The 19532-nt window shown below is 37.1% G+C and overlaps 1 protein-coding gene across 1 annotated transcript in view; it reads right to left on the bottom strand.

Moving 5' to 3' along the window:
• Positions 1-3696: 3696 nt before the first annotated feature.
• Positions 3697-19532, bottom strand: part of LOC131038447 (protein NRT1/ PTR FAMILY 5.10) — a 39265-nt gene continuing 23429 nt past the window's right edge. The window contains exons 2-4 of the mRNA XM_059210101.1: positions 6579-6796; positions 5125-5693; positions 3697-4740 (exon numbers count right to left, since the gene is read on the bottom strand). Coding sequence (XP_059066084.1) covers positions 3891-4740; positions 5125-5693; positions 6579-6796 — 1637 coding nt within the window. The 3' untranslated portion in view covers positions 3697-3890. The remainder of the gene's footprint in view (positions 4741-5124; positions 5694-6578; positions 6797-19532) is intronic.

Raw genomic sequence — 19532 nt, 5'->3', positions numbered from 1 at the left:
CTAATAATATGATGAAATATTAATAAAAACATGCAAAGTAGGGTGAGATCCCTTAACCAAGTGCTTTAAGGAAAATCCCATAGTCATTCTATCTTAAACAATTATTTTAGCCATTCAACTTTATGAGACAATAAATTATGAGATAGTAGAACTTCCACAAAGCGTAGAGAGAATAACTTAGAAATTATTTCTATTTTAGAGAAATAATATTACAGAGTAGTATACTTAGCTCTCTAAACAATGTGGAATATATTTCTCTAGCAGTCATTGAAATCTTCTTACCTCCTTTTCATGCATCCTCATCTTTGTTAAGTTTTTTTTATCCACCTCAACTGCATAACCCCTTGCTATTGCACCCATCCATGTACACTCTCAATGCACCTCATTTTCCTTCATAGCTCTATGTGCCACAACAACATATTTGTTGAAAAGGCTTTAGAAACTTCCAAATATTTGCTATTGTCAGTTGCAAGGCTTGATTGCTCAACCTTAAGCCCACATCCTTTCCTCTTTATGGGTTAATTTGTATGAAGAGCCCTCCTAAGAAGAACACAAGAGTTGATACAATGCCAAGGAAGCCTAAGGATCATGCTTTTCTCTTGCCAATGAACATATAGATCACTTCTTCCTCTCTTTTCTCACATACTGAAGATTTTTCTCCTATTCCAAATGATTTATTCCTACCATTGCAACATCACCCTCCTCTATCCTTCCTATCACTCTCTCTCCTATTTTTCCTTCCAATTTTGGCTCTCATTATGGAATTTGACTTTTCACTTGTTGATTGCCTCTCTCTAAAAGCTTTTGAGCCCTTTCTAACAATTTATTTTGTGCACACCTTGCAATTACAACATTCCATAATATCACTGTTGTTCACCATTTTTCTTTTTATTTCCAAACAAAGTCTTTATCTGTAGTTATGGGCTTGTGGGTCAATCGTTCTCTACATTTTTTTTTTCACTAGCTACCAATTTTGCCTTCTTTTCAACTTTAATGCCTATGAATCTCTCCTTTTTCAATGCAAGAGATGGGAATGACCACCCATATTGTCCTCTTATCGCCAGTTCTCATCCATTTAATGGTGGTGGATAATCACAATTTCTCTTTACCTCTATGAGTACTATTCTGTAAATATTTATGAATGTCCATACCTTTGCATTTAATTTGTCGATCTTTTTTTTTTCTATGTGTTTTTTTTTCATGTATGTGTTCCAGCATGGATATGACTGACATGGGATGTGACAAAACATTATTCAGAGAATCTTCAATAGGACACCTTAAATCAAGATGAGAGGCCCGCATATCTTGTATTTATAAGTATAGGGCCTTCTTTTGACTTGAGAAGACCAATTAAGAAGTAGGGGGTTATGTTTGAATCATGAAGGTAAAAAAGATAATATTAGTAATGATGCTCTAAGAACTAGATATAATAATTCTACTAAGTTTGACTTGAATAAAATTATTATTGAAATATCTATTTGACTAAATAAATTGATTTATTGTGAGCTCCACAACTTTAAGACCCACATTAGTAAACCAAATCAGCCATATTATCACATAAGTCTCCCACCATGTTTTTTCAAAGGGAATTGAGGACTATTAATGTCTCCAACTAGCATCCACTAGCTATTGTGAATGTGAGAGATGGCATTAGCTAATCTTTCCCAAAGCACTTTTCTATCAAATTTGGACTTAGTGGCATACACATTGAATAATGTGCATTTTTCTTTGAGATGGATGTTCTAATTTTTTCTCAATCCCAACATCTATAAATTTAGTTTTCTCCCTTTTTATGGTTTTTCCTTTTACCTGCAAAATTCCAGTCTTTTGGATTTGATTTTGGATTCCCATTAAAAAGTGGTTCCTCTTTTGGGGCTACAATGGTTTCAACATTCACTAGCTTTCCATGATCTTTCTTTTGACTAGCTTTTTGTTTAACAATAGGATTCCATTCTTCTAAAATCCCCTCGTAAAAGGGCTCCTTGGAAAATGCTTCGATATTCTTTTCTCCTCAAAATCTTTGATTACTTTACTACTCTAAGTTTTTTCTATACTAGAAGGGGAGGTAAGACCACTATCATTTGTATTACCTCCTTAGAGGAGAAACAAAACAAAAGTAAACCTCTTGTCATAGCCATCACAATAACACAAGATTTTAATTTCCATACCTCATTAGCCCATTTTTTTACTAGATCTATATTAGGATAGAAGGAAGGAGACTTAGCCACTAAGGAATTATCCTTTGTTGCTACTATGATGACCATAAGAGAATCTAAAAGCTTAAGAGAAAAGCCCCCCTCAATCTCCAAAAAAATAGGTAGGACGATACACCTTTCTTATGTGGACCCAAACCCATTGACCAAATCAAAACAATGAGACTTTTGACTTATTTGACTAGTGTACCCTTCTAAAAATACTCTTATCTTGCCTTAGGGGGGAGTGGAGACCCTAGCCCCTTGCCCCATCCACCAACCATGCCCCCACCTCCCACCTCATAAACACACATACACACAATCACCCATGGAAAACAAACTCCGACCTTCTCAAAATTCAAAAGCCCTCATAGTTAAGAATGTTTTTGGCATATTGTTTGTAGTTTATTGCCTATAAGAACTCATGTAAATAAAATATGCTATATAAAGTTAAGGATACTTTTAACTAATTAGAAAACATAACATTTCACTAAGTGAAAACATATTTTTAACCTCTTTTTTGATTTTTTTATTGAACTAAAATAACAAATAAAAAATACAACTAAAATATCTACTTCAACTATTATCATGGAAAAAATCAAATACATAAAGTTAAATTGTGTGATTCTTATTCAAGCTACTTAAACCTTTTACAATGATAACTAGATAAGGAGATAAAAAAATCTCTATCTAAATAGGTGGGACAAGTGTAGACCTTCCAATCTCAATACTTTCAATGAACTTTTGCCTTTCCTTTTGCAAATTTCTTTATCGTATCTCTAATTTAGTTTGTACACAAAAGTTTATTTTAATTAGTGATTAGTTTTTTTTATAACACAAAGTGAGATAAAAATTAATATATCTCTTCCTTTCATGATTGTTTTTTGTCATGATAGATTTTTCTTTAATCGTCTCACTCAAACAAATATGAGTGGAAGTACTATAATTAATATTGGTTTTTGTTATATTATAGACAAATTTATTTATAGGGGTTGTGGTTTGGTTAAATTTAAAACATTAGCTCTTCTCTAGAAATTTTAACTATGCCAATTTTGGTGGGTGTTAATCTTATAGTCAATGACAAGAAATTAACATAAGCAATCATCTTGCTCCTCATTTGATACTTATCTTAGCTTTATATATACTTTTTCAAATCCTATCAATAATTTATTTACCAAAACAATTCTAAAATCGTAGAACACCTAAATCCTCCATGAATCATCACAAAACAGGAACTGAAGCCATAATTTATTCACCATCCAAGGAATGTTGAAGATGGTATCCCATTAGGAAGAGAGCACATAGAGACTGGATGGATTTTATAAGGAAAAAAATGCACTCTAGTAGCGAGGAATTAATCATAGTAAATTTTTTAAAATAATATCCTCTCAATGAATCGCAGAAGAGTAATTGTAAACATTCTTGCTAAAAAACTGAACAATAACAATATGTAATACCAAATTTTTTGATGCAGTTGATTTGCAATATCAGGATGATTTTTTTTTTACTAGAAGGGGTAAAAATTTATTCAGCACAAAGAAAATTACAGAGCAATGACTTCTCCTCTTATAGAGTGTGCATTGTAAGTAGAACCCAGTTCATAAATGTGGCAAGCACATTCAATAACAAATTACAACAGTAGAACTAAATAAAAAAGCAGTACTAGTGGCACGCACATAGGTATAACATAGTTAGATTTTAGGAAGAATTTTCTGTGCCAGAAGGTGCAACCTTTTTGTATTTGTAGCAGCTGGCTAAGGTCATGAACATGCCCAGGTTAAGTAGACTCAAAGAGGCTAGAAGCCAATAAAAGTAATCTAAATGAGCTTTGTTCAAATTGTCTGCAAACCAGCATTGCTTCTGCTTTCTGCAAGTAACCTTCTCAATGACCAAAATTAGGATACTACTGAGTAAACTACCAACTCCTAAAACACTCAAATAGACAGCAATACCCAAGCTTTTCATTGTGTCTGGCATCTGATCATAAAAGTATTCTTGCATTCCTACCACTGTAAAAACATCAGCAATGCCAAAAAGTACATATTGTGGAAGTAGCCAAAAAACGCTTATTGGGATTGTTGCATAGGGCATGTCTATGAGTCCATTATCCTTTGCTGCCTTGAGCCTTTTAATTTCTATCCCTGCAGCGACAATCATTGAAAGTGCAGAGAAAAACATACCAGTGCCTATCCTTTGGAGCAATGTTATACCTCTCTCGTTCCCTGATAATCTTTTTGCAATTGGAACAAATATGCGGTCATAGACAGGGACCAAGAGCATAATAGATATGCCACTAAAGAACTGCATACTTGCAGAAGGGATCACAAAATGTCGACCAATTTTTCTATCCATTGTGCTGCCCTGTTTTGTGAAGAATGTGGAGGACTGTGCAAAGACAACGCCATACATCAGACATGCCATCCAAATAGGTAACATGCCTAGAAGAAGTTTTACCTCTTCAACCTGTTGGACAGTGCAAAGTCTCCAATTGCGTGTTGTTTTGCATTCGAAGTCTAATTCATCTTCAATTGTTGCTTTATCAAGAAACCTGAAAAAACAAGACTAGGACATTCATCGAAAAAAATCTCAAAAGTATATAGGGCTAAAACAAACACAAATGACAACTCCAAGAATTTGAACTAGCAATATTCCCAAATACTATTACTGTCCACACCGAATTGCATCCAACATCCCTTTTGTTTGGCATGCCATTCATTTAGCATAGACTAGAACCCCAGAATGGAAACTTTGTGGACTTCTTGAAATTCCATCAGCCTCGTGTCAGTAAACCATGGCCCATTTGGTCCATTCCCAGGTTTGAAAACACAGAAACAATCTCGGTTGCAATTATTTGAGCCTGAACTCTAAAGTAGCATTCTGCTTGAATATGATAGCACTAGAATTTAAGCAAATAGTACTATGGAGTGCTTACCTGAACTTGTTTGTTTGCAAGAGTTGTCTTCTTGAATCTGTCCTCAGGACCTCTACTTCTTGAATAGAAGCTAATTGATTTTGTTCTCGGAAAGGAATAGGGGCATTCCGCTTCAAGAATGCTGCAACAAACACATGGATGACTCGAGTGAGAGAGCTTCCACTAGGCAGTTTGTTTCGGTAAAACCTAGTCCCACACAAGAACAGAAGAAGTGCCACTGCCATGGTAACGGCAGGAATGCCAAATCCCACACCCCATCCGACATTATCTTGGATGTACGTGAGCACAGTGACCCCTGCAAGGGATCCAAAGCAAATACCAAAATACCACCAGTTAAAGAATGAACTTTTGTGCTTCTTCTCTTTTGGGTCCTCATCATCAAATTGGTCCGCACCAAAGGCCTGTAGGCATGGCTTGTGACCCCCTTGTCCCAAAGCAACCAAATAAAGTGAGAAGTAGAAAAACCCAATCTTGAAATGTGATGCTCTGGAGCAAGACTCAAAATTATAACTGCACCATGAGGATTGGAGACTCCTGAGAGAGGCTGATAGAGTTACCAAGATTAGCCCCTGTCACATTCCATTGAATGATGTGTTACTTGGATATAACGAATATGGTTAAAATACAGGAAAATGGAAATTTATTCAGCTGTTTTGAAAGCAAAGGGACCTGTAATTCAATTTCTACTTTCCAACATGTGCACAAACTCAGAGTATGATTTCAGTTTCTGTATTCACAAGAACTCCCAAATCTGTAGACATGTGTCCTTAGCCAAAAGACCAAACTGAGGTCTTCAGCAAGGTACCCATTTTCCTTGTTATCTATTGACACATGAAGATATGGGTGCTGAAGCAAAAGACTGAGTTTTTGAGCTCGGTATCATTTTCACTTGTTATAGATTCATACATCTAGCAGTGATGGGTTCTTAATCAAAAGACCTGACTGAGATCATCAGCAAGGTACCCACTTTTATTGTTTTACACATGCACCACATATAGTTCCTTTACCAAAAGACCAATATGGGATCTTTGTCATCAGAGTAAACAAGGCTCTTCATATAGATACCAACAGACTACTAGGGTTTTTTATTTGTCCTTGCTTGCATGATCCAGAGCATGGGTTCAGTGCTTTGTTACTGTATTGTTAGGTGATGCTGTCTTCTAATGTTCCTTTATGCAATCTTGCATCTCTTCAATATGAGCGTCTTAGAAAACAGCCAAAAATAATACTTCACACTCTTGATTAAGTTAATTCAAATGGATGTACAATGATATTAGAATCTTTCTTGTATCCTCCTCACCTGTAGTACATAATATACTCCACTTTTTGCCTTTCAATTATAAACTTTCATAATACAGTGACATTATACTGCTTGAGGAATTTGTTCCAAATTACACTACTCATCGATAAGAATGAAAAATAAAAAAGATTTTGTTAAGGAAAAGAATACTAACAAGCAAATAGACGAGTGAAGCAACAATGATTGTCCAGTAACGACCCAAATATGAATCTGCAACAAAAGCTCCCAAAAAAGGCAACAAGCATTGCACCCCTGACCATATGTTCACATTGCTTGCCGCAGTGGCCGTGCTTTCATTCAAAACACTTGTGAGATAAGTTATCAAATTTGAAGATATGCCAGAATTAGCAAACCTCTCTGCAATCTCCACCCCTGTGAGTAACAAATAAATGTAGTGATTGAAATCAAGATTAAGAGCAGTGAGTAGATAGATTCATCAAAAGCAAAGAAGAAAAGAACAATCTACATTCTCTGAAGCAAAGAAGAAAAGGACAATCTACATTCTCTGAGTATAAAAGGAGATGTAGCTCAGAGTATAGATATAAAGGACACCAAATAGGAGGTAATTAGGATGGGTTCTAAGTGATTCGTTGCAAATTATCAGTAACTTTTGAAAAGAGGACTCATATTGGTGTAAATCAATTATGGAATCCAATTTGTCACTGTACTCAATGTGATTCCAAACACTGATGTTATCGACTTTCTGTCACAAGTTTTTCACAGTTGTATTGATTTTGTGAAAACCTCGAAAACACCCATAAAAGAGAGTACATTCATACACACCAATTATAAAAGGGATGCCTTCAAGGTTCCAGTGCGAGCTCTCATAACAGGGTGGCCATGGAGATCCACTGATCCATCTTTAACAAGTTCGTCTGCTGAGTGGAGTTCTTCCATTGCCTTTGATCAGTGCATAAATAAAGATGTCATGTCTTTCTTCTGTTTGCAATAAACAATTGGTTGTTTCTCTGGGAGGGAAGGGCCTATGTATAGATTGTTGGGCCAAGTTCAATCAAAAACAGTTATTATATATTATATTAAAACTCCAGGCTACATCACAGTTCAATTCTTGTTAGGTGGTTTGACATTTCAGTCATTGTTAGGTGGTTTTGACTAGATTTTGGAGAGGGAAGGTTAGGTGTTTGAACTTCATTCTCCTCCCCACCCCCATATACATATACAGATAGATAGTTAGTTTAAATTAGAATTTAATTACTATTTATAATATAAATTTAAATTAGTATTTACAATTTTTCATATATCTAGAGAATGTGTGTATAATTGGGTTTGCTTTATATAGATAAGTGATATAATTTTGTGTTATTTTTGACTTGTATTATCATATATATATGATATTTATTGGTAGTTTATTGTATTAGTTCAATCTTGTGTGACAAGGATCATTCTTGCACATCGAATCAAGGTTGTGACACTTAAGTTTGCCCTTAGAGGACTTGAATACACACCACACAGAATTGTAAGATTGCACTAAGCCAGAACGGGACGGAATGACGGATTCATGGTGGACTCATGGTGGATTCGAACCAAGGCCAGGCAGGGGGTTAGGTAGGCCATGGATCCTCCGAGGATATTCTTCCAGACCTCAGGATCCTTCTTTGGTTGTTCATGGATCCCATAGAAATCAAGGCTTTCAGAAATCAGTGCGATTCCAAAATCACCACTCATATTAGGGCCCCTCTAGGTGGCAGACTAATTGGACAGATACCCAGAAGCTCTCGAGTACTCAGGAAAAGAAGAACCAAACCTACCAAAGGAACTCCTGGTTGGGTTCTCAAGCAAGTATCCCCCTACAGAGAAAGGTCTTTCCTCGTTGGTCTGGCAATGCTCAAAATGTAAGCTCTCGAAAACAATGGTTCAATGTTGATGCGAAACACTTAAGCTTAGACTCCTGGGCTAAGAAAGTGGCAACATGCCCAAATAACATCCCAATTTCAGCTAGGGTTCAGAAATGCTCTTCATCCAAGGCACCTCTGTCCTACAATCATGATGTTCGCCAAAATGTGCAAGCTTGCCCATTAGATGCACCCACCTTGTCTTTCAGGGGCACCAAGGCATTGGGTTTCAAAAAACCATCTTCTCATCAACCGACTCCTAACTTTATTTGTAAGGACCAGAAATGGAGCAGGAAATCCATGGGTAGCAAACTGTTTGTTCTTCCTTCGGATTCAATGAACCCCATGATTGCCCGATTCAAAGAAAATGCCTTTTTTGCACAATGGTGTGGTATAGGCGGGAATAGCAAAGATATAATCTCATGGTGGAAGTCTTCATTCCCAGACTTGATCTCAATCAAACAACTTCAGAATGATTTCTTTCTTCTAGAATGTGTTGATTCGTCTTTAAAGAAAGCAATCATGGAAGGTTGTCCTTTGTTCTTCCAAGGGTCAACCTTTCACTTTATAGATTGGAAACTAGGCTTTGACCCAGTGATTCACAGATTTGAGAAATCCCCCGTCTGGTTGTCTTTAGTGGGCCTCCCATCTGAGTTTTGGTGTTCGTAGGCTTTGCTGAAGATAGGCGACGCTTTAGGATCCCTGGTGGGTATTGAGGTGGATTTTTTGAAAAGCCTTAAAGGAGATGTAGCAAATATCTATGTGGAAATTGACCTTAATAAAGGCTTCTACAAAGACTTAGAAATTATTTCAGAAATGGGCAAATGGAAACAGAAAGTGAGAACGATGGGAAAGGAAATCCTTGGCAAATGTATCCTTCGAAACCAAATAGTCAAAAATAGCTCAATGGCAGCTTCAATGGGTGCTATCCACCTTTCACACTAGCCTGTGGAGCTAACTGCTACTAAACAAGAAGGTCAAAAGATGGTTAGGGGTCAGGAAAATCTATTGGTACCCACTGCAATGGTTGCAGATCAGGCATGCAAAAATGCTACTCAGTAGCCTCAAGATAGAGCTCATGTTTCTTCACCTATTTCTTCAGCTCCCCTAGACTCACAGCTCCTTCACACTCCTAGATCAAATCTACTATCTAAAGGGAAACTAGGCGAGTTGACTCATTCTAGCACAGGTATGGTCTCTCAGTCGTCTCTTCCTTCTCCTTTTAGTTGTCCTCCTCTTATACTTTCCTTGATTGTTAAGATCCAGTCTCAAAAAGTTGTTAGAAGTCTGTTTGGTAAAAAAAAAACTCCTTCCCTGACCAAAGGAGCATTTAACATTTTTTCCTAGCCTCCTATTAAGGTCTCAAAAAGGAAAAATAGCTTAAGGCGAAATAAGCAAAGAGGATCCCTTCAACAAATTAAGTCTAGCAAAAAACCTATGCAACTTGCTAAAATCTTGTAGGAAGAGGATGTCATTGAAAATGATCTTAAAGATGATTTGGAAGAGGACTAGGAGCCACATCTATCTGATGGTGAGATTTACTCTTCCTCAGATCTACCAACCTCAGACCAATTTCTTAATCTATCAGCGGAAATCCCTAATCCATTCATGTTGTCTATGTCTTTAGCTCCCCAAGATCCGGTTTCTTCTTTAGACCAGAATGCTAAGAAACTTCTTCAGGATCTTATGATTCAAGATGAAGACCCAGATACAATTTTAGATACCCCTCTAGCAGTTCTGTACTCTCAAGTTAAAGAAAAAAGGAAACTAGGCTTGCATCAGAACCATGAGGGATTGGAGAAACCAGACTTTGGCTCTTCCCCTCCTAAGAAGGTTTGCAAATCCCCTATTGAAGCCAGATCTTTAGATGGTGTTGCGGAGAATCAATCAAAACTCCAAGATCTATGGAAAGTAGGGAAGGGTAATCCCCTTCTTGAACAACAATGAAAATCTTATCTTGGAATGTTAGGGGCCTCAATGCCCCTAACAAACAAAGGGTGATCAAAAGAAGGATTCTTTTGGTCAGTGCAGACATCATTTTTTTGCAAGAAACTAAACTGGAAAGTAAGCAAGCAGTCACATTTGGAAGTGGAATTAGCCCCTTATTTCAGACATCTTTGCATTTGACAGTGGCTTTAGAAGGGGCTTCAGGAGGCTTAATGATAATCTAGAAGCCTTCCCAAGTTAAAGTTGAGGGTATTGCTTCAAATAGAAATTGGATTCTGGCTAAAATTTCCCATCTTCAAACAAATTCAATCTTCTTTGTTATAAACACTTATGGCCCAGTTTTCCCACTCAAAAAAAGACTCTTATGGTCTTCCTTAGATGAAGTCTTGTCTTCATTGACTGAGGAACAACTTTTTATAGGTGGAGACTTCAATGCTATTAGAAAAGCTTCTGATAAAAGGGGAGGAATTACCCGCCTAGGTGGATCTCAACAGGACTTCAATGATTGGATTGATAGGAATGGTCTTTTGGAAATAGATTCAGGGGACTTGTTCACTTGGTCAAATAGAAGGAAAGGATTTAGTAACAGCAGAAAAAATAGATAGATTCTTTTGGCAAGGAGATTTGAGGCACTTTCCATTTTCCCCCTCTTGTTTTGTTCTCCTTTGCTCAGGATCAGATCATTATCCCATTTTGTTTTCTTTGATTGGCAATAAGGATAGTTGCAAAGCCCCATTCAAGTTTGAGAACATGTGGATGAAAGATCCAAACTTCCTCACTTTGATAGAGAACTGGTGGAAGGAGGAACCATTTGAAGGTTCAAAACTCTTTTGCTTTACTACAAAACTGAAATTTGTAAAACAGAAATTGCTTCAATGGAATTCACAACATTTCAAAAATATCTTTTCTACAAAAAGATTGATAGAAGAAAGAATGGCAACACTAAATGATAAGATCATCCTGGAGGGAATGGATCAGGAATTCTTTCATCAAGAAAAAAATCTCTTCTTGGAATATGAGGATATTCTATCTAAAGAAGAAATTTTCTGGAAACAGAAATCTAGAGAGAATTGACTTAGAATGGGTGACAAAAATACCAAGTTTTTTCATAATGTAACAAAGATTAGAAGGGGCAAGAATTGGATATCAAAATTGGATTCTAAGGATAATCAAATCATAGAGGACCCTGTTTAGATAAAGAAAGAAATCACCACCTTCTTCTCTAATCTTTTAAATAATCTAGATGGATCTCAATTGTCTGAGCAAAAACAGTTGCTGCAAGTGATCCCCAAGATTATCACAGATGAGCAGAATCAAAATCTTAATGAGAGAATTAAGATGGAGGAAGTATTTCAAGCTCTTAATCAACTTCCCTCGGGTAAAGCTCCTGGCCCGGATGGCTTCCTTGCGGATTTCTTCAAGAAGTGTTGGCATATTTTAGGTCAGGATCTTGTAGAAGCTCTAGAATTGTCAAGAAGATCAGGGAGAAATCTTAAGGAAGTAAACAATACATTTATTGCCCTCATCCCAAAGAAGGAGAATGCATTAAATCTAAGAGATTTCAGGCCCATTTCTCTATGCAATGTAGTTTACAAAATTCTTTCAAAAGTCATGACAAATAGAATGAAGCCCCTCATGGAAACTATTATATAAAATGAATAGATAGGGTTTGTACCAAGCCGCTCAATTCTTGATGGGGCAATAATAGCGCAAGAAGCAATCCACACTCTTCAAAGCACAAAAAGACCAGGTATGATAATAAAATTAGATATATCAAAAGCCTATGATAGTGTAGATTGGCATTTCCTATGCAAGGTTATGCAAGCTTTCAACTTTACAAAACAATGGATTGACTGGGTGTTTGAATGCATCTCCACTCCTAAATTTTCAATCCTGGTAAATGGAAAGCTAGAAGGCTTCTTCTCTTCTTCAAGGGGGATTAGACAAGGAGATCATATCTCTCCTTTTCTCTATATAATAGTGGGGGGGCATTGGGAAGGGCAATTAAAATTAGCCCTTTGTAATTTTTTAGAGGGAATCAAAGTAACTAAGAACTTTGTAGTCACACACCAACAATTTGCAGATGATAATCCCCTTTTAGGGGCAGAAAAAATAAAAGAAGCAACTCACCTAAAATAGATATTAGAAACCTATGGGAAAGCTTTAGGCCTATTAAGAAACAAGAATAAGTCGAAGGCCTATTTCTTCTTTACCTCTAAATTCTTGTAGACTAAAATACTTAGAATTCTAGACTACAGTGAAGGTTATCTCCCTTGTATCCATTTGGGCATTCCAATTGATCAAGGTGTGAGAAGCATTGATCCTTTAAAGCTAAAAGTGGAATAGACCTTGAATTCTTGGAAAGGAAAATGGCTTTCTTGGGCGGGCAAACTAGTGATGATTCAAGCAGTGGTCTTGGCTCTTCCCATTTATCTATTATCCATCCTATCCCTATCAGCAAGTGCCAATGCCTTCTTAATTAAGAAGATGAGAAACTTTTTTTGGCAAAATACTGAGGAAAAACATAAAATTGCCCTAATTGCTTGGGAAAAAATAATCAAGCCTAAGATTCTAGGGGGTTTAGGCATTAAGGATCTCAAACTCCAAAACAAAGCTTTAGGGGCCAAGCTAGTATGGAAGTTCATAAAGAATCCTAACATCACATGGGTCCATATGCTGCCAACCAAGTATCTACCAGATCAAGAGCCTCTCAATCTTCTAGGAACAGGCATCTTCCCCAAGGGTTCGAGAACTTGGAATTTCATTATCTCTTGCAGAAATTTGATTTCAGAACAAATGACATGGGACATTCATGATGGATTATCAAGTCCTTTTTGGGAGGATTCTTGGGGAGGCTACCCATTTGTTGCGAGCTCCCTTAACATACCCATAACAGAGAACGAGCTTAAGCAACATTGGGGAGTCTGAGTGAGAGATTACTTGATTGAGGATGACCCACCCAATTCTCAAAGATGGAGGTGGAAATCATTGGAAGGAGTTCCAATCTCAGGGGAAGATTTAGATCATTTTTCATAACTTCTAAAAGCAAGAAATATCAATCCGAGAAGAGGGAAAGATTCTTTAATGTGGGCATCTTCTAAAGCAGGATAGTACAATCCTAAAGATGGTATAGAGTGCTAGTTAGTAATCCTAATTAGGATCAACAGGATACTTCGAAGAAGCTGTTTTGGAGCTCCAAGGTCATTCCTAAGGCAAGGATTTTTGCATGGCTAGCCTATCAAAGGAACATTTTAACTGCAGAAAAGTTCACAAAAATGGGGTATGAAGGACCTTAAGGTGCATTATGTGTAAAGCTCAAGCAGAGACAGTGGACCATCTCCTGCTGAACTACCCCTTTGCATCCAAATGCTGGCGATGGCATTGTGCTAAACTTGGGCTGATCACAGCTCTGCCAAATGATATTAAATCCCTTTTTCAAAGTTGGCCTCTTCCAAGTAAGGAGAGTACCTTGAGCATAATTATGGAAGTATCCCCATCATGTGTAGTCTGGGAAATTTGGAAGGAGAGGAACCTCAGGTTATTTGATGACAAATCCAAAAGGTTAGAATCAATCCTAAATTCAATTGAATCAGTTATAGTGGATATAGTCAATTGCAAGACAACTTTCTCTTTGGAACCGCCTAAAGTTTTCTTCTCATGGGATGAAATCATTAGGAAAAACTGGCATGGAATTAGGATCCCTACTTCCTTTGGGCAAAGAAACAATATAAGGAAGGCCGCTACCTGGTCCCCTCCAAATCTTGGCCCGCTAAAACTAAATTTTGATGGTGCTTTTAGAGGCAATCCAGGCCCTTTAGGCATAGGATATGTAATCAGAGATCACAAAGGATCAATTCTAGGGAAAATGGCAAAGCCGATTCCATCGAACACAAACAATATAACAGAATTCAAAGCATTGCAGCTTGGATTGATAGATTGCATAAAGCATGGTTTAAAAAAAAATTCAGTGGAGGGTGATTCAGAGATAGCAGTAAATGCAAACAAGAGGAAAAAAACTCCAAATTGGAGATTGAAAGGAATCTTAAACAATATAATAGCAAGCTTGGAAAGAATTGAACATTATGAAGCTAAGCACATCTATAGAGAAGCAAATTCAGAGGTAGATGCTCTCTCAAAAATTGCTGCCCAAGGAACCTACATCTACAGGTGGGATCAGGGAAACCTACCTATTGGCCTAGCAGATCAGGTTAATTGATAGGTAAATGCCCCTAAAGGACACCAAGCTCAAATGCAAGAGACTTTTTTTCAGAGAGGCATGAAAGTTAGTTAAAATGCTTCCCTTTACAGAGCAAACATTAAATTTCTTCTTTGGTGGTTTAGTGAAAACAACTACTTCCCATTTAAAATTCAAACTTCACTTTTCTTTGGGTAGAGTGGGCCCAGATTTAGTGATGTCACCTAAATCGCTCTTTTGAGCTAAGCTTTCCCTGAACCACTTCTCGAGATCTAGCTGACAAAGTTGTCAAATCTAATTAAGGGTTGCGTAGCCCGAGTGACAGATTTGGCATGTCGAGGACAAACATCCTCTGCCACCTTAGCTGGCGAATTAAATGCAATTCTGCCCCTCATAATTTGGCGTAAAAGAGAGTGCCCGATTATTTCTCTGTAATGCTTTTTGCAAGTCGTTATCAATCTCTTGTTAGTTTTATCCCAAAGCTCTATTTTCTCATTCTATTTCTTGTCTGGTAGCCTTGCATTTGCTAATCATGTCGACAAAGCCTCCATTTGGGTTTATAATGAGTGTCTACCCTAGGCCCACCTCTTATTTTGGTGCAGATACTCCAATCTCTCTCTCAGCCTCAACATGCCAAATCTCTTTCAGGAAGATAACAGACCTGAGGCTGAAGCGCCTCCTTCTCCATTCATAATTCCCAGTTATATTGGCAGTCAAGATGATTTTGGGTAGTGGGCATTTGAACAGGGACGAGTATCCCCGGGATAACACTAGCATTTCCTCCAGGTTTGTCGCTTCTTTGATGGACTTAAAACTAGCAAAGCAAGCAGTTTGGAGTCTCACAAAGAAGCTATTCCCAGAAGAGATACTCCAAGAGCTTCAAGAAATCCTAAACAAGGATATCCATGATTCAGGGGCTCCTCAGCTAGGTGACATTATTCTATTTAATGCCCATGGCGAGCTTATCAACTACTACCCTTTTTTGTTGGATTTGAAAGGGAAGGATTTGGATAGACATAGGGTGTTTGCCAGAGTAGGCCATGGATACCTTAAATGGCGGTTTTTGGGGGAAAATTCAGAAGACCGGGGCAGAGAGGATGACCTTCTCCAATCTGCTAGACTCAACGACCTCCTGCCTATGAAAGCAAAAGATGAGAGACCCCAGGCTCAGTAGGTATGCAGGGGCGACTCTAGTAGGGGTTGTCATGGGCCTAGACGTGGTTGTGGCCGTCCCCTGAGCAGAGGCCGTTGGAGAGCGAGAAATGCAACTTCTCAACTTGAAGCATCCAATGAAAATGCGAGCTAGGTTCCTAATTGAGCTTTGTTTAAAGATATTTACTGTTTTTTTAGACTCTCGAAATATTAATTTTGGCTTTAACAAGTAAAATCTATGTTAATTTGGCAGTAGAGAATCTGCCACCCGGACACTTTATAGTTATTAATGATCTTAGACTATATATGTTAGGTTTGGAAGGATACTAAATGTTTGGTATGGTCTGCTTGTCTGGTTGCTCTCCTTCTTCAATTCTCAGAAGGCTCACAGATGCCTCCAACAAGCTTTTTGATAATTATCAACTAGTCATATCAATACTGTAATTATGCATAATTAATACAAATTTGGCTTTGCCTTTACTGATAAAAAAAAAGATTGCACTAAGCCAAGGGTATCTTTTATATGACGATCATGAATTTATGTACCATGGCAAATGTATTTTGAATGCTATAAATGTGGATTCTTCACCTTGTTCCCAAAGCTAATTGTATTTATTTTTTATTTTATTTTTTAATTTTTCAATGCATATTTATTAACCTCGCAATAATATAAGGTAGCTTAATTGTGTTATATTCTTTACATTTAATTATAGCCTAGAATTTATGTTAAACATTTATAGAGACTTCTTTTTTTTTTTTTTGTGAAACCCAACCTATTCTTAGAAGCAACCCAGAGTTTGACCTTTAACATTACTTTTATTTGTTGATTAAGGTTTTCAATTTTGTGTGTGATATTTAATTGTGATCCTATCTACACGTGACAAGAGGATTCAAAGGGCCTTGCACCATATTTTCCTCACTAATTAGAACCAAAGTCTCACATATGCAATTAAGGCCACACATACATAGCTAAAGGCTACATATGGGGGGAATCTCAAGTGGGAGTTCAAGGGAATGCTCTAAAAGTATAATTTTTTTATCATTTGCAAGTACTTTTCATGTTATTTTCTTGGACCATGGTTTTCGTGTCCTTTTTATTGTAAAACTACCCTTTTATGTGCCTTGTAATATTTGCACATGCATGAGGGGTTGTAATAGCAAGTTTACAAAAGATTTCACAAGTACATGAAGGTTTCCAAAAATGCTAACAAATTGAAGGGAGAAAGTACATTTCATATGTACTCTTATTTGAATATCAATACATACGTGTGCCTCTCTTTGATAGTGGAGTTTTCCTCGCTAGTTTTTTCTCTACATATATCATGTGTCATGTGTTTATTTAAATTGTGATTTGTTGATTTCTATTTGCCTCCATGTAATCTCTTAATGGATAATTAAATGTTGCATTAATAAAAATTAGATTTGCATACTCTTTAAGGGCTAACATTTATAGTAGTTTATCTTATTTTGTCATCAAAATATAATTTGTTTTCTACTTGTTTATTATCTATTTTAAACTTGATTAAGGTTTATTTCCTTTCTACTCTTCATGCTTCATCATTGAATTCTACTTTAAGAATTAGGATTCATTTTTATCATGTTGCTTATATGCACCTTGCCCATCTTTATTTAACATCTACATTTTCATTTTCAATTATGATTTTAGCCTAATTTACCATTTCATTTTAGATTTTCTAATGTTTGGATAAACCTCTCTTTGTATACACTCATTATACATTGATTAGGTTTTGGAATGTACAATAGTGACATTCATTTTTGTTCTCAAAAACCTACCTTGGAACAATACATTATAATAGCTATCATTGGATCAATTTTGCTTGGTTGTTTTTGGATTTAAATGCAACAATATCTAGGGTGTTGACCCTTTAACATAGTCATTGACTATCAATAGCACATTAACAACAAAAAAACTAAACGAGAGTTCAGATGAAGTTTAGCAAAAAACCAGAAACATGTTCAGCAAAAATTTACCACAACAGGGGAAACCCCAGATTAAACTAAGCATCAACAAAAACCTAGAAACTAAGGGGCCATATTACATGCCCCTATCATACTTATGACCTTCTCCCATTCCTTAAAGAGGAACTTGAAGAGTTTCTTGGTAGCTTTCCTATCATTCTCATCTTCAACTATTCTGTCATGGAGTAGGGAGAGTGTCAAAGTTGAGCTATGCAGAACCCTGATGCATAATTTATTGATACTGACCTACTATTTGTCCCTTACGTCCAGTCTGTAGTTGATAACCCTGATTTCCTCATTCAATTTTCTAATTTCTTGCTCCAAATCAGGTCTATAGTTGTCGAGGTTTTGTAACTCCTCCTTCATGGGATCAGTGGGTTCAATATTCCCATCACCCTTGGGGTCCCCATCCTTGTCTTTCTTCTTTTGGGTCTTAAAATTCCTCTCTTTGCGAGTTCTTTATGGGAAGTCCACATCATTCTTCAAGATCTCAAGGTTAGAGGACGACCTAGATTCTAGTCCCTCAATAATATTATCCAAGTTCATATTCATTTGGGTCTCCAAAAGTTGAGAGGAATCGAGTCCCATTAAGGGACCAAGGTCCACCAGTTCAACATAATCCATGTTGGCAGCGAGATTCTCTTCCTTTTGGGGGTCATTAATAATTTTACCTTCATCACCCTCATCCATATCTTCTTTAGTGGTCATGTTGAGTGTAGGCTTCCACCTTCTTATCTACATAGCCCTTAGAGACTAGCCTGTGAGATCTCCATCTACCAATAGTTTCATATATGGGGTCTTCCTCTTCAGAACCTTCAAAACTGGAATTATCTATGATGATTTTTTTTGTTCCCTGACTTTTCCTTTTCTTTTAGAGCCTAAAGGATTCTTGTCTCATCCCAAAGTGGATCGGGCAAGAAGGAGAGCTTAATTAAGTGATGATGACAAAGGATGAAGGCACCGTAGGGGAGTTAAAAGCCTCACTAGAAAGCTAGAAAAATTTGGGGGAGTAAAACTAGAAGCGAAAGCCACCAAAGGGAGGGAGGCCATAAGGGGCAACTGAACCGACATTATGTTCCTGGGAGGGAAAAGGGACAAATGGTAGTCATAGTTTGTAAATTAAACCTCGATGAAGGGGAATTGGGGGTTTTCCTTCATTCTTGGGGTCAAGGGCATCTTTGATGGAGCTCTCCATAGAATGGAGTAAATAAAAGGGCAAACAAAGTAAATTATTATTTCTAAAATGGTTAAGAAGAGGCAGGTGATAATAGTAAAAAATTTTATGGCAGTCTTCCAAAGTAAAATATTTCATGATGAAAAGACATACCACACCCTAGGGGTATTTGAGTTCCTCCTTGTCGAATCTACCTTGGAGTTGCACCAAAGTTTCCTTCCCTCTGAAAAATTTGCTCAGACCTTCACTATTGGCAGTATGGTTGTTATGTTTCCACCTTTGTCCATCCAGGGAAAGGCTTGTGGCCTATGCAATGACTTCTTCCGTAACTTCAAAGAAGATTCCACCGACCACAATTCACCTGTTATTCCATGAAGTCACAAATTGTATGGAAAGTTGTTCATCATGCCCCTTAAGGAATTCCATAAGATTTTCCATGCCTGCCTCAATGCAATAGTTCCATATTACAACATCCTTCTTGAAGTCCTTTGAATTATTTGGCTCATAGTGAACCCTGACTCCTCCCATCTCTGCCTCCTTAGAACAGACAACCTGAGTTTTCTCTTTAACATTTAGCATAGAAACAAGAGTAATAAAGCATTGTCTTAGAAAAATGATTTTTTCGTTGTCTTAAAAGAATAAGGCATCTAGTAATCCTTCGACAAAATAATTGCTACAATAATTTGCCAGACTAGTAGAAGTGTGTGAAGCGTACTCCCAACCAACTGAAGGGATGTTAAGGGAAATAATTATTGCCATCTTGGAGTCGAAGCATGAAAACTCTTCATTATCCAAGATGCCACCTAT

This window comes from Cryptomeria japonica, chromosome 8, assembly GCF_030272615.1.
Source record: "Cryptomeria japonica chromosome 8, Sugi_1.0, whole genome shotgun sequence".
In the NCBI taxonomy this organism is placed as follows: Eukaryota; Viridiplantae; Streptophyta; class Pinopsida; order Cupressales; family Cupressaceae; genus Cryptomeria; species Cryptomeria japonica.
Note: the sequence above shows the minus strand (reverse complement) of the source record. Positions and strands in the feature narration are given on the sequence as shown.